We start from the raw sequence: 12317 nt of genomic DNA on the forward strand, positions 1-12317 counted from the left end.
TATATTCTATGCCTGTATGGCAAGCATTCTGTATGGCTTCTTCACCACCGTATGTACCTGTGCTGACACCTTCAAGGTTCTATGGACTTGTACACCAAAGTCTCTTTGTTCCTCAGTATTCCCGAGGAACCTACCAGTCATTGTGGATATCGTTCCCTTGTTAGACCTCCCAAAATGCATCACCTTGCACTTACCAGAATTAAATTCCATCTGCCATTGCTGTACCCAATTTACAAGCTGATCAATATTAAACTGTAGTCTGAGACAACCGTCCTCACTATCAACAACACCATAAATTTTCAAATCATCTGCAAACGTAATAATTATTATCTTCTATATTCGCATCCAAATCATTAATGCACAAGACAAACAGCAAGGGCCCCAGTGGTACACCATTGGTCACAGGCTTCCAATCACAAAAACAACCCTACAACATAATCCTTTTCTTCCTATTTGTAAGCCAATTTAGAATAGAGTTTCCCAACTTAGCTTGGATCCCATGGGCTGTTACCTTTTAAACCAGCCTTTCATGTAGGACTTTGTTAAAGGCCTTCCTGAAGTCCGTATAAACCATATCAACTGACTGCCCTCATGAGTATATTTAGTCACCTTTTCAAAAAACACAATTAAATTTCTCAGATACAATCTCCCTGTAACAAATCCATGCTGACTATCCCTGTTCAATCCCTGCCTTTCCAAGTGTTAATTAATCCTGTCCCTCAAAATTTTCCTAATAATTTCCCTACCATTGCTGTCAGACTAATTGGTCTACCTGGCTTTCCCTATTGCCCTTCTTGAACAAAGGAAGCACTTTAAATATCCTGCAGGTTTCTGCCACTTCACCTGTGGCCAGCAAAGTGTTAAATATCTCTGCTAGGGCTCCAACAATCTCCTCCCTTGCCTCCTTTAGCAGCCTGGGATAAATCTCAGCAGGCCCATTTATGCACTGTGTACCTGCTAAAACATTTAATACCTCCAGCTTTATTAATCTTAATACCCTCTAGAACCTCACCATCCCAACTGAAATCTCCATTGTAATGTCTTTTTCCTTTGTGAATACAGATGAGAAATATTCATTTAAGACTTCACCCACGTCCTCTGGCTCCACCTACAGGTTGCCTCTTTGGTCTCTGATAGGTCCCAATCTTTCCCTTCTTTAGTAATCCTTTTCCTCTTAATGTACTTATAGAAAGCCTTAGGGTTTTCCTTGATCCTATTTGCCAAAGATATTTCATGGCCCCTGTTTGCCTTCCTAATTTCTTTTTGAAGCAATCTCTGACACAATCCTTTTGAACAGCCTCGCCTGTTTTTAATGTGTTTTTAATGGTACTGATACATACCATGGCTGCTGGCTGTTCACCTTACCCCTTCAGAATGCCCTGCAGCCAGTCTGAGGCATCCCTAACCAGAGAGGAAACATACCATTCAAGAGTCTCATTTATAGCCAAAGAACTGCCTGTCAGTTCCCCTTGCAACTGAGTCCCCATTCACCAGAGCTCTCATAGTCTTTTTCCTCTCCTGCTGTGCAGCAGAGCCAACCGTGGTGCCACACACTTGGCTTTTGGTATTGAAAGCAAGGAGGATGAAAGGGGGACAGAGCGCCACAAGCAGTACAGACACTGTTCTGTGACTTTGATTCGTGTGGATTTGATTCTGTGACAGAAGCATAATGGAAGAGTTTCATACAGGGAATGCTGGGATAGCTTGGAGCTGCTAAAATTTTGGGAAGAGGTGAGGTGGTATTGGAGAGAATGTGAAGTGGTCAATTAATTTTGAAACTAGTATGCCTTCTGAAATTGGAAAATGCATGCCCAGTTACCTGGTTCTATAGTTCACAATAGAACAGTTACTAATGAATATGTCAGCACAGGAGGGAAGCTTTAGTTCATGCTTTTCAATTACAGCAGGTATGCTCAGATCCCGTTCTTTCCCCTTTCTCCACTCCGTTTCATTTTCCTCATTTTAAATACTTCAGCCAGTTCCCATTGAAGTGATGTTTTTGATCTTATTAATGTATGAGTTAAGGTCGCTGCTGCCCACACGAAGGAATCTTGCAGGGTGACTGGAAGGGGCGTCAGTTACTGAGGCTCTGTCTACACACCCCTGTGACTGAATCACATTCGGTCTGTGTTCCTTTATGACTGTTACTCACTGAGCTGTTGTCCCTTGTGACTGTTTCTCAGTCAGTTTGTCCTCAAACGACTGTTTCCCACTGAGCTGTTGTCCCTTGTGACTATTGTTCAATCTATGTCCCCTTTATGACTGAACCTGACAGTTGAAACTATCCTTCACTTCTTATTTCTCAGGAGCACTTGTAATATTGAAAATTTCTAGTAAATCCTCATTTCATGTCCAGGCCAACGGAAACTTTCTTATGCTTGATGAGAACAAGTAACAATATAACACAGGAACAGGCCCTTCAGCAAACCAAGCCTGCACTGACACATTTTGTCCTTCCATATTAAAACTGTCTTCACTTACAGCATCTATATCCCTTTATTTGCTTCCTATTTGTGTATTTGTCTAGGTGCTTCTTGAATGCTGCTATTGTGTGTGCTTCTACCACCTCCTCTGGCAGCACGTTCCAGGCACTCATCACCCTTTGTGTGAAAAACCTGCCTCACACATCTCTTTTAAACTTGCCCCTTGCACCTTAAACCTGTGTGCCATAGTAATTGACCCTTCCACCCTGGGAAAAAGCCTCATACGTTCCACTCTATCCATGCCATTCACAATCTTCTAAACTTCTATCAGGTCACCCCTCAAACTCCTGCATTCCAGTGAAAACAAACCCAGTTATCAAACCTTTCTTCATAGCTAAAATCCCCCATACCATGCAACATCCTGGTAAACTTTTTCTGTACCCTCTCCAAAGCATCCACATCCTTCTGGTAGTGCAGTGACCAGAACTGTATGCAATATTCCAAGTGTGGCCTAACATCAGCATTCTAACACAGAGGTTTTCAACCAGTTTGCAGTGGGGATTTGGCACCTGCGCATAAGCAAGATCAAACATTTATTATGAGAAGAGATTTCCTCAGTGAACAATCATTCTCGTTAGTGAGTAATTGCTGATGACAATGATGAGAAGAAACTGCAAGTTTGCTGTAAGGAGGCATGCAACCGAAACAGCTGTTGAACTAGCTTGCCTGCCTGAACACATTTCCACATTAGCACAAATTTTAAAGTGAATACTTTTGGAATTCTTTCAACTTACACCACTTACCTAAGCCTTAGATTTTAAGGAGAAATGGATAAATTTATTGTCAAAAGAGGCAATCGCTCTGCTAAGCCAGTTATGAAACATCTGAACCCAAAGCTTAAAAAAAACAAAAACTGTTCAGAGACAGCACAGCGAGAACTGTCTGACCTTTGAATTCTCATGGAGATGAGATGCCATTTGCCCTTTACCTGAATGTCTCATCTGCTGAGAGAAGTTGCCAAACACTGCGATGGTATCAAGTACATTAAGATGCTATTCACGGACAAAACATACATCTCTTGAGACGTACATCTTCTGAGGAAGGGCCACTGGACCCAAAGCATTAACTCTGTTTTTTCCTTCACAGATGCTGCCAGACCTGCTGAGCTTTTCTAGCAATGTTGTTTTTGATCCTGATTTATATCATCCGCAGTTCTTTCGGTTTTTATACATCTCTTGTGAACAGACACACTCAGTACTTCAGGACCTTAAGAGAACAAAACATCAAGCAGATCCCATGTGTGAGCAGATATCGCTTTAAGCTCAAGAGGTTAGTTACCTGGTGGTGGACACTGCCAGCTGCTGGGATGTTGATGGCAACTACATTCAGAGAATTCTTCCTTTTTGTAAGGAACTTCCAAGTCATATGACCAGTGAAAACGTAGTTTGGGGAACAGATAACTTCTTGAGTAAAACAAATTTTACCTGTGTTGGAGCATTTGCCCCGATGGAGCAGCCTCCAATTTGGGGAAAATAATGGATTTGTCAGTAAGGTGAAATAGCAAAATCCTGACATTCAGATCACCCATTGCATCCTCCACCATGAAGCTCTTGTAGCCAAAACAATCACACCAGAGTTAGGTGCAGTGTTCAAGCAAGCTGTGGAAATTTACATAAAACCATGGCCATTGAAATCAGGTTTGTTCATTTTCTTTGTATGCAGAGATAGGGGTAGAGCCTACGGTTGCAGTTTACGGTTATACAGTGAGGTGCAATGGTTATTACCGGGAAAGGTTCTCTCCTAAGTTCATGAGTTCCAGAGAGAACTGACAGAATTTTCAACAATGTATGAACAACCTTATAAAAGGTTACTGTCCAATGAATACAGGCAGGATAAGCTGGTATATTTTGCAGACATTTTCAGCCAACTCCACGAGCTGAATACTAAAATGCAGGGGAAAATCAAGACAATCCTGACCATCATTGATAAACTTCAGGGTTTCAGGTCAAAGCTGGGTCTTTGGCAAGAGAGAGTGACAGAGGGTTCACTTGAGATGTTTCCAGTAGCATTGTCAGCAGCAGATGCAGCCTTATATTCAAACAATGCAAGCCAGCTTGGTGGCGTGGTGTAAAGATAACAATCTCTCCCTCAGCATCAGCAAAATTGAAGAGCTAGTCATTGGCTTCAGGAAGCAAGGTAGAGGGTATGCCCCTGTCCACATCAATGGAGCTGATGTTGAGATGGATGAAAGTGTCAAGTTCCTGGAAGTGACGATCATTAACCATCTGTCCTGGTCCACTCTCAATGCAATGACCAAGTACAACAAAGCCTCAACTTCCTCAGGAGGCTAATGAAATTCGGCACATCTGTAAAGACTCCTGTCAATTTTTATAGATGAACCATAGAAAGCATTCTATCCAGATTCATAGATATAGTAGGAACTGCTGATGCTGGAGAATCTGAGATAACAAGGTGCAGAGCTGGATGAACACAGCAGGCCAAGTAGCATCAGAGGAGCAGGAAAGCTGACGTTTCAGGCCTAGACCCTTCTTCAGAAATGGGGGAGGGGAAGGGGGTTCTGAAATAAATGGGTAGAGAGGGGGAGGCGGATAGAAGATGCATAGAGGAGAGGATAGGTGGAGAGGCCGAAGAGATTACGAGAGAGTTGCAGTGGGAGAGAGATCCACTGAGGTCTTTCCAGAGGGAGGAGGGTAACTTCTTCAAGGTAGGCATCCTTAGAAGAGGCTTCGCAGTGGGGTTAAAATTGTTTCAGAGATAGTAGGAACTCCTCCCCTCCTCATTGTGCTTCTCTGCAGCCATAACCTTGTATTCCTCACTCTGTTATATGGTATGATCTACCTGTAATGCATGCAAAACAACACTTTTCACTGCACCTAGGTACATGTGACAATAATAAATCAAATCAAATCAAAGCACTGCAAAAGAAGTTCAAATTCTACTTCCCCTCAACAAAGAGACTGAAAGTGGGAGACTCTGATTAGATATTTGGTTCATTTGGCCCATTTGGTTCACCGTTGTCTGATTCATCACAAAAGCCTATGTTAAAAGAAAAAGAGGAATACACAGAGCTACGGATGGACCACACGGTGAAGCTGAAATTTGGAGAGGTGTCTTTGTACGTGGTTTGGCTGACTGTGGTGCATGAATATTCAAATATTGTGCCATTCCTGTACTCTTGCTGTTTGTAAAAACAAACCTCTGCAAGCAAGCGTTTTCAGCATTGTTGTACATGAAAAACAACAGCAAGAAGCGCTTGTTAGAGGAGCAAGATTTGCGGATGGTCGTCTCAGCAATTCCTATCCAGATTAAAAGGCTCTGCACACCGGCAGAAGCAGGATTTCTACTGACCCAGTAAATTGCAGTTTACTCTATGTTGTGTTTTGCAATGATCCACTGTTCATGAACAGTTAGAAATAGTTGAGTTGAGCAGATTTTGAAAATGTCTGCTCGCAGTCGAAGACGGTGTGTTTTTGCCAATGGATTTGAAATCGTCCTCACAATCACTCACTCATGATTTTGATTGTCCACTGAGGTAACTCTGTGTCACTGTTCATGGGATCTGTGGGTCTTTGTGTGGAGGTTGATTGTTATCCTACAGCTGTAGTTCCAACCGCACATTTGGCAGGTGTTTCCTGGAGGTGGAACTAGTCCTTGGCCTTGAGATCATCGGCATTCCTTTCTCCGGTTCTTTTCCTGCACTTCCTCTTGCCACCAGGTGTTCTCAAAGAATTGTGCCTGTTCATACAGGTGTTTCCTCCAAGTTGGTCCCTTCCGAACAAGGATTTCCTATACGTTTCTTGAGGGAAGCCTTTGGGGAGTCTTAGAAATATTTCCTTCATGCTCCTCTCATTCGAGTGCCTGCCTGAGTTGGGTGAAGATTTACTTTGGCAATTGGAACTTGGGTGTACTAAGAACATGGCCAGCCCAGTGGAGGTGGATTTGGATGATTATGGCCTCAATGCTGGTGCTATTAGCTACTATTGGTTGGTGCTGTTACAAGAACACGGATGCTAGTATGCTTGTCCTCCCAGCTGATGCAGAGAATCCATGTCAAACAGAGTTGATGGTGTTTCTCAAGGGTCTTGTGCTGGCACCTATATATAGTCCAGGTTTCAGAGCTATATAGAGGAGTTGGAAGGATATACACAAGAATCTTGGTATCAGCACAGATGTCACAGTTGTCGAAGACTCTCCCCCTTAGATGTCGGAAGACAGCACTCACAGATTGCATGTGATGTTGAATTTCTGCATGGATGTAAGAGAGGTAGCTTCGCAGATAAAGGAAAGGTTCCGTGTTTGGGAGGATTTCTCCATTGATCGTAACAGAGGGATAGGCCAGAATTTGACTGGGGACAGGTTGGTAAAGGATTTGAGTCTTCTTCATGTTGAGGCTGGCACCAATTCTTTGGTATGCCTCCACAAAGGTGTAAAGCAAGGCTTGAAGGTTCTCTTCTGAGAGTGGAAATGATGTCATCATCCACATACTGAAGTTCCAGAAGTGAGGTTGGTGTCATTTTTTCTTGGATTGCAACTGGTTGAGGTTAAAGGTTTTCTGTCTATCCTACAGACAATGTTCACACCACTGCAAAACTTGTTCTTGACAAGATGAAAAATGGTTGTGATGAAGGTAGAGAAAAGCAGGGGGAGCGGGATGATGACGTAGCCCTGCTTGATCTAAAGGATTCTAATATATTATCATAATTGAGGACCATTTTCGACATCATGGAGGAGATGGAGAACGTTGATGAATTTCACTGGACAGCTGGTCTTTGACAGGGTTTTTCATAGCACTTCCTGATTGATCGAGTCTAAAGCCTTGGTCAGATCGATGAAGGCCATGTAGCTTGTTTGGTGTTGTTCCTTGGAGTTGCCGAGCAGTGAAAATTATCTCCATAGTTTAATGGTTTGGTCAGAAGCCACATTAGCTTTCTGGAATAATTTTCTCTTAGACAGGGAGCAGGTGCTGACCAAGGATTCAGGGAATGATCTTCCCAGTGATGGAGAGTAGGGAGATTCCTCAGTATTTCCCCACAGTCCAGTTTGGCTTCTTTCTTGAAGATATCAGCATCGAAGATATCAGCATCCCTGATGTCAACAGGGGTTTCTTATTTGTCCCAGTTCAGGAACAGTTGATGAAGATGATGGTTAAGATCTGTTGTTCTAAGTTTGAAAATCTCCAACTACTCCTGCAGCTTTTCCATTCTTCATGTGTCTAATGGGGGCTTCAATTTCTGCCACAGTAGGTGGGAGTCCAAGATCATTTTTCAAGGGGTGTTAGGAGATTTCCTCAACCACATTCTCATCAACCATTGTATTGCGGTTTATGAGTTCTTTGAGGTGTTCCCTTTATCAGAGGCTGAGGTTTTTTCTGTCTCTCAAAAGGGTGTGGTCCTTACTATGCACCAGTTTGAGGCCAAGAATGTTGGGTCTATATTACTGCGTTGGTGGTATTAAAGAAACCCCAGGCATTGTGCTTATCCGTAAGAAGTTGCAGCTCATTAACTTTCTCAGTCCACTATTGGTTCTTGATTTCCTTTGCTTTTTTTTTGTAACTACGGCTTTGTTGTGTGATGAGTTTTCCTCTTTACCTCACTCGTGTTTTTGTTTTACCAGGCATGAAGAGCTTTCCTGCTCTTGTGAATGAGGTTTTGGATGATGTGGTCATTCTTGTTGAGCCAGTCTTGGTGTTTCCTGGTCTTGTAGCTAACGGTTTCTTTATGTCATTAGACGATGACTGTCTTCAGCTCTTTCCAGATTTCTTCCACTCCATTAAAATAAACTCTTTGGAGATTTTAGTGAAGATACTGTTGGAAGCTCACTAGTCAGCTCTGCCCTTGAAGCCCCTCAGTGTTGAGTTTGATTCTAAACAATTTCTTTGTTTTTAGCTGCTTTTGGTAGCATTTGATGGACATTGAGGAGTGGATGAGTTGACGGTTTCTCCAGCAGTCATCTGCACTGGTCTTTGTTTCGGTAATGAGGTTATCCTTTCAGTTTCAGTATTGAATGATGATGTAGTTGATCATGTCATAGAGCTGTACTGCATGGAAACAGACCCTTCGGTCCAACTCGTTCATGCCAACCAGATATCCTAGATAAATCTAGTCCCATTTGCCAGCATTTGGCCCATATCCCTCTAAACCCTTTCTATTCATATACCCACCCAGATGCTTTTTAAATGCTGCAATTGTACCAGCCTCCACCACTTTCTCTGGCAGCTTATTCCATATATGCACCACCCTCTGCGTGAAAAGTTGCCCCTTCGGTCCCTTTTAAATCTTTCCCCTCTCACCTTAAACCTGTGTCCTGTAGTTTTTGAACTCCATCACCCCAGGGAAAACACCTTGTCTATTTACCCTATCCATGCCCCTCGTGATTTTATAAACCTCTATAAGGTCATCCCTCAGCCTCCGACACTCTAGGCAAAAATAGCCCCAGCCCTATTCACCCTCTCCCCATAGCTCACACCCTCCAACCATGGTAACATCATTTTAAATCTTTTCTGAACCCTTTCAAGTCTCACAACATCCTTCTTATAACAGGGAGACCAGAATTGCACACAGTATTCCAAAAGTGGCCTAACCAATGACCTATACAGCCGCAACATGATCTCCCAACTCCTATACTCAGTGCACTGACTAATAAAGGCAAGCATATCAAACACTGCCTTCATTGTGCCATGCTTCAATCATGGATGCCTCCATGGAGTCTTGAACTTGATTTTTTTTGATGGAACAGTATGTCGGTGAAGACCAGCTGGTGTTCTGTGCATTTTGTGATTTGGAGAATCCCATTGGAGATGCAATTCAGTACCCTTCCTTTCTGATGATTCCTTTACAGGTACTTTCCAACCCTGGAGCTGAAGTGTCCAAGGAAAATAATTTTATCTTCCTTTTGGGATGCCGGTGGAGTAGAAGCCTCCACAGGGTGGAGTAGAAGCCTTCTTTGGATTCAACTGTAGCATCAAACACAGGTGCATAGACAGTCACAACTGTTGCCTGTTGGTTCTTGGCAAATTGTAGACAAACTCATGAGGTGATTATTGATGCCGACAGGGAGTATGAGAGTTGGTTCATGAGTTCATTCTTGATAGTGAACCAATTCCACACGTCCTGTTTGATCCTGAGTTTTTCCTCTCCGGAAAAAGATGTAACCACCACCTTTTTCCCTCTGCTGTCCATCGCCTGCTCTTCAAGTCTCCTGCAGGACAGTGATATCAGTGTTGAAGTGCCTGCGTTCACAGTCTACAAGGGTAGTTCTTCATTCCAGATGATTGTTTCACTCATTATACATGAGGGTTTGTATATTCCAGGTTTTGAGAATGAATTTGACTTTGGTTTTCAGACTGCAGGTAGAGGAGTCCGCTGGATGTGGTTTTCAAGACAGATTGGTGATGGAACAAAATATTTTTACAGCACCTCTTCTAGCCCTTTTCGCATGCAGCGCGAGCAGAGTGGACCCTGAAGAGGGCTGCTCAGTTGTAAAGAAAGCTGCCGAAACATTCTCCTGTTCTTGTTTCAAGAACGAAACTGAACTAAACTCTGTTGCCTACGTGCCAGTCCAAAGTTAGGGACTTCCAGATCTGTCAGTCCTGTCCCTGTCACCTCTGGCCAGTCACTGTAGGGCTACTCGGCCCTTGGCAGAATGTCAATCCAGTTCCACTGGCAAGGAAGTATTGATACTGGGGATCTCCCAACTGCTGCAGTCTTCATCCACCTTTGCAGCCGTTGATATCACGCAAACTTCTTTAGAAAGACTCCAGCCATAATAACTACAGTCAGTGTAATGTTTAGGAGCAATCAATTTAGCTTGGAAAAGTGGTTGTGCCATGAAATTGTTTGTCTCATTGAAGTGTGCCTTGATACTGCAAAGGTTGGGAACAACTGCTCTAACACACCAAAACCAGGGATTGCAAATGGTATTAAATCCTGTTTCTTGTGTATTCTTGGAAAAGGAAAACACAAAGATACCTTTTGCCCTGATCTACCTTTCTCATGTCTACAGTCTGGGAAACAAACCATAGAAGTTGACTTTCTGCTGAGAGAGGCATTCATAGTCATAGACGTCTACAGCACAGAAAAAGGTCCCTCGGCTCATCAAATCAGTGCTAATCAAAATCAACTACCTAACTATTCTAATCCCATTTTCCAGCACTTGACCAATAACCTTGTATGCTTTGGCATTGCAAGTGCACATCCTAAATACATCATAAATGTTATGAGGGTTTCTGCCTCCACCACCTTTACAGGCAGTGAGTTCCAGATTCCCATCGCCCTCTGGGTGAAGAAATGTTTCCTGGCATCTCCACTAAATCTTCTGCCCCTTATCTTAAATCTGTGCCCCCAATCATTGATCCTTTCACAAAGGGGAAGAGTTTCTTCCCGTCTACCCTGTTCATGCACCTTATCATTTTAAACATCTCAATCATGTCTCCCCCTCTTCTCCTCTGCTCCAAGGAAAGTAACCCAAGTCGATCAAATTTCTCTTCATAACTAAAACTCTGAAGCCCAGGCAACATCCTGATAAAACTCCTCGCACCCTGTCCAGTGCAATCACATAATTTTTATAATGTGAGATTCCACAGCTGCACACACTACTCTTACTATGACTTATTAACCCGTAATAATCTCTGTACCCACAGGAGATCACTGTCTAGTTTTTGAATGGTATCACTCCCTTTCAAGTGTTTCTGTCTGAAGATTCTTTGTCCCTCTTCAGGTGCAATATTCCAATGGAATGTGAATAATCTGCACAGGGATTTCCCAGACAGTTACTGAATTTATACTGTCAGTCATTTTTTGGCTTGTACGTCCTTTTTGTTTTGAAAAATGCTGTGCTTAAGTTTAATATGTTTGTATGTATTCAAGTATATATCCATTCTCACAACAAAGTACATGAACTGCACACCTGAAATACAACCATCCTGACTGTCCACTGCCAGCCGCTGCTGCCCATGCTACCTGCCCAAATGGTGTTAATGCCTGGCATTCTGTCCTTTGTACTTTCAAGTTCAGCTACTGATAACTGGTAGACATGTGATAATGTTAATATCAGAATTTTTCATTCAGCTCCCTAGCCCTGTCTGCCATTTACAGAGATCAGGCTAATCTGTATTGTTATTCCACCTGCTTTGGTGCTGTAATCCCTAAAGCCTTTGCTCAGCAAAAACTATTCTGAATCCTGATTGCCAAAGTATCAAAAGGACAACTCCTCAATTTTTCAATCTTCTCAGCTGATACCCAGAATCTCCCTTACCACACTTCAAACCGCCTTTCTTTTCCTCACTATTTCCAGTTGCTTCTTTTCTCTGTATAAGAAGCACTAAAACCTGTTTATGTTTATAGATCATTCGTCAGATTGAGAATAAAATAGAGAAGATGGATACCAAAGTGCAGGTTGCAAAACAGATCTATCAGATGTATCAAAACATCCTGGAATGTCTGCAGAGGGTGAGTAAACCACAGTGCAGCCTGGGATTTCAGCACATTTCCAATGCTTGCAGAAGCCTGTGTCAGCTGCAGGCAGTTAAACATCTCCGTCTCTTCGCTACATAGTAACATAGGGTTGTTGCAACTTTCGACCCAGGTTCACTCAGCATGAAGGAAAAAACAAGAATAATTAAATATTTTGTCCCTGCAAACTTGGGACTTGACCAAAATAACATGGGTTGCTGTACTGGTGGGGATCAGTCTGTCACTTATAACACTGGGGCATGGTTCTGGTGGGAACAGGTCTGTCATTGTGTAATACAGGGATACAGCACTGGTGGGGACAAGACTGCCATTGTATAACACTGGGGCATGGCACTGGAAAGACAGGTCTGACATTGTATAACACTAGGGTACAGTACTGGTGGGAACATGTCTGTCACTATAT

The 12317-nt window shown here is 42.8% G+C and overlaps 1 protein-coding gene across 1 annotated transcript in view; it reads left to right on the forward strand.

Moving 5' to 3' along the window:
• LOC109916781 (coiled-coil domain-containing protein 183) overlaps nucleotides 1–12317 on the forward strand; it is a 69544-nt gene that overhangs the window by 18052 nt on the left and 39175 nt on the right. The window contains exon 5 of the mRNA XM_048613337.1: nucleotides 11786–11890. Coding sequence (XP_048469294.1) covers nucleotides 11786–11890 — 105 coding nt within the window. The remainder of the gene's footprint in view (nucleotides 1–11785; nucleotides 11891–12317) is intronic.

The sequence above is a fragment of the Rhincodon typus genome, chromosome 28, assembly GCF_021869965.1.
Source record: "Rhincodon typus isolate 14 chromosome 28, sRhiTyp1.1, whole genome shotgun sequence".
NCBI classification, from domain to species: Eukaryota; Metazoa; Chordata; class Chondrichthyes; order Orectolobiformes; family Rhincodontidae; genus Rhincodon; species Rhincodon typus.